This window comes from Desmodus rotundus, chromosome 7, assembly GCF_022682495.2.
Source record: "Desmodus rotundus isolate HL8 chromosome 7, HLdesRot8A.1, whole genome shotgun sequence".
Classification (NCBI taxonomy): domain Eukaryota; kingdom Metazoa; phylum Chordata; class Mammalia; order Chiroptera; family Phyllostomidae; genus Desmodus; species Desmodus rotundus.
Genome location: NC_071393.1, coordinates 66329689 through 66331611, shown reverse-complemented (window position 1 = coordinate 66331611; position 1923 = coordinate 66329689). Strand labels below are relative to the sequence as shown.

Here is a 1923-nt window from a genome sequence, read left to right as displayed (position 1 = left end):
CTCCTACCTCCCTGCCTTGCCTCAGCTTAGGAGCAAGAATGGACTATAGTACTTTTTCTATTCCCTTTAAACGTTTTTGGGGGGAAGAGTGGGTAGCAAGGAGAGTTATAAAGACTTAAATATGCAAAAATATATTTGGGATAAAAAATAAAGGAATGGTCTTCTATGGTAATTCTAGTCCTTCACTGAGAATAAGGCTATCTACAAGAATTTCTCTCAAGGGAAGTGTTACACTGTGCTTGCTCATCTTCTCAACCAGTCTCTTGGATTACTTGAAACTAATTTCTGTTTAAGAGTCAGCTGATGTCAACTTTTCCCCACTGTTGCCCCACTTGTGAATGAATTTCAGAACTGCTTCCCCTCATCCTTCCCATTCTGCAAGATCCACACGTTATTACACAGCAACAGGGAATGTGGTGGGGAGGAACAGGAGGTGACTTGAGGTGGATGGGGTAATATAGGGTAAAGGAGAGGAAACCCCAAAGGCTATGCTGTCAGGGGGTAAGGAGTCTAGGGTCTCTACTAGAGCCAAGTTTCATCTCAAAGTCATTCCTTCCTTTTCCTTCCTGCCCCCCAGGCAAAATGAAGCTGACTCTGGTGCAAATCTTTTTTGTGATGTTGCTGCTGTTGCTGGGCTTGGGGATGGGCCTAGGGTTGGGGCTTCAGATGGCCGCAGCAGTCCTGGAAGACAGTGATGAGTCATTGAGTGAATTTTGGTCCAGAGACTCACAGGACAAGGCCAAGGCTACTAAGGAGGGAGAAGGCACCCAAACAACAGAAACCCTGCTGCTTAGCAATGAAGGGGTGGTACAACCTGGCTGGCCAGAAGACACCATCCTCAATGAAGATGAAGTTGGAGGAAACAAGATGCTCAGAGCTGAGGCTCTCTTTCAGAGCAACAAAGACTATCCCAGGCTTGACCTGATGGCCCGGGAATGCAACACCTTGATGGCACACAAGATGAAGGAGCACAACCACACATGCATAAACCAGTACACATTCATCCATGAAGAGCTGGATACAGTCAGAGCTGTCTGTAATGGTCCTGTTGTTGCCTGTGAGCTCCAGGGAGGCAAATGTCACAAAAGCCCCCGTCCTTTTGATTTGACATTTTGCAAGTTATCCCAACCAGGCCAAGTCATTCCTCACTGCAATTACCTAACTTTCATTTTTGAAAAGTTCATTATTATATCCTGTAATGACATGAAGCTCCAGGTATCTTCTGGAAAATGAAGCAACTTTCCTCTTCTTTTTCTTCACCTTCTCTTCCCCTTTCTCATATTGTTTTCTTCCTCTTAGGTTTTCTGCAAAAAAAGTGTCTGGAAAGAGAGGCTGATTTATTCTTTATCATTCCCCCCATGAAAATACAATTCTTCTTTGCCTGAGGGCTCACCTAGCTTGCATTTTGTTCCTGTGATTAGAAGTGGCAGAATAGGTTAATGATATCTAGGCTCTCTAGGTTCTTCCTCTCTCAGAACCTATCTCTTGCTCTGGGAAGAGATTAGTGAAAAACTGCTCTAGGCTCTCCCATGGCCCTGGTCATTATTCTGTTCCCTGGTCTGTTTGTCTTTGTGGACTACAAGAGTTTAATGCATCCTTCACCCATGGCCTTTCCTGCTACCCACCCTGACCCTTTAGGACAGTATAGCTCCTGGACTATCCACATAACCCTTCTCTGCTGTAGATGCAAATTAATTAAATCTCTAACTGCATCTGGAAAACCACATGGAATGGGTTTCTTTTCTTTTTTTTTTTTTAATTGGATTTATTAAGGTGACACTGGTTAACAAAATTATACGGGTTTCAGGTGCACAATTTCACAACACATCATCTGTACACTGTATTGTGTGTTCACCACCCCAAGTCAAGGGAATGAGTTTCTTTCCTGAGTCTGAATATAAGGCCTGGATTTAGGGATTTATG

The 1923-nt window shown here is 43.8% G+C and overlaps 1 protein-coding gene across 1 annotated transcript; it reads left to right on the top strand.

Moving 5' to 3' along the window:
* The first annotated feature begins 582 nt into the window (after positions 1 to 582).
* RNASE10 (ribonuclease A family member 10 (inactive)) lies at positions 583 to 1579 on the top strand. Its single transcript, XM_024567577.3, has one exon. The coding sequence runs from the start codon at positions 583 to 585 to the stop codon at positions 1231 to 1233; it is 651 nt and encodes a 216-aa protein (XP_024423345.2). The 3' UTR covers positions 1234 to 1579.
* Positions 1580 to 1923: the final 344 nt, after the last annotated feature.

What these genes read in the sequence shown, in the direction of transcription:
- RNASE10 (XM_024567577.3), top strand. Translation starts at nt 583, where the DNA reads ATGAAGCTGACTCTGGTGCAAATCTTTTTTGTGATGTTGCTGCTGTTG.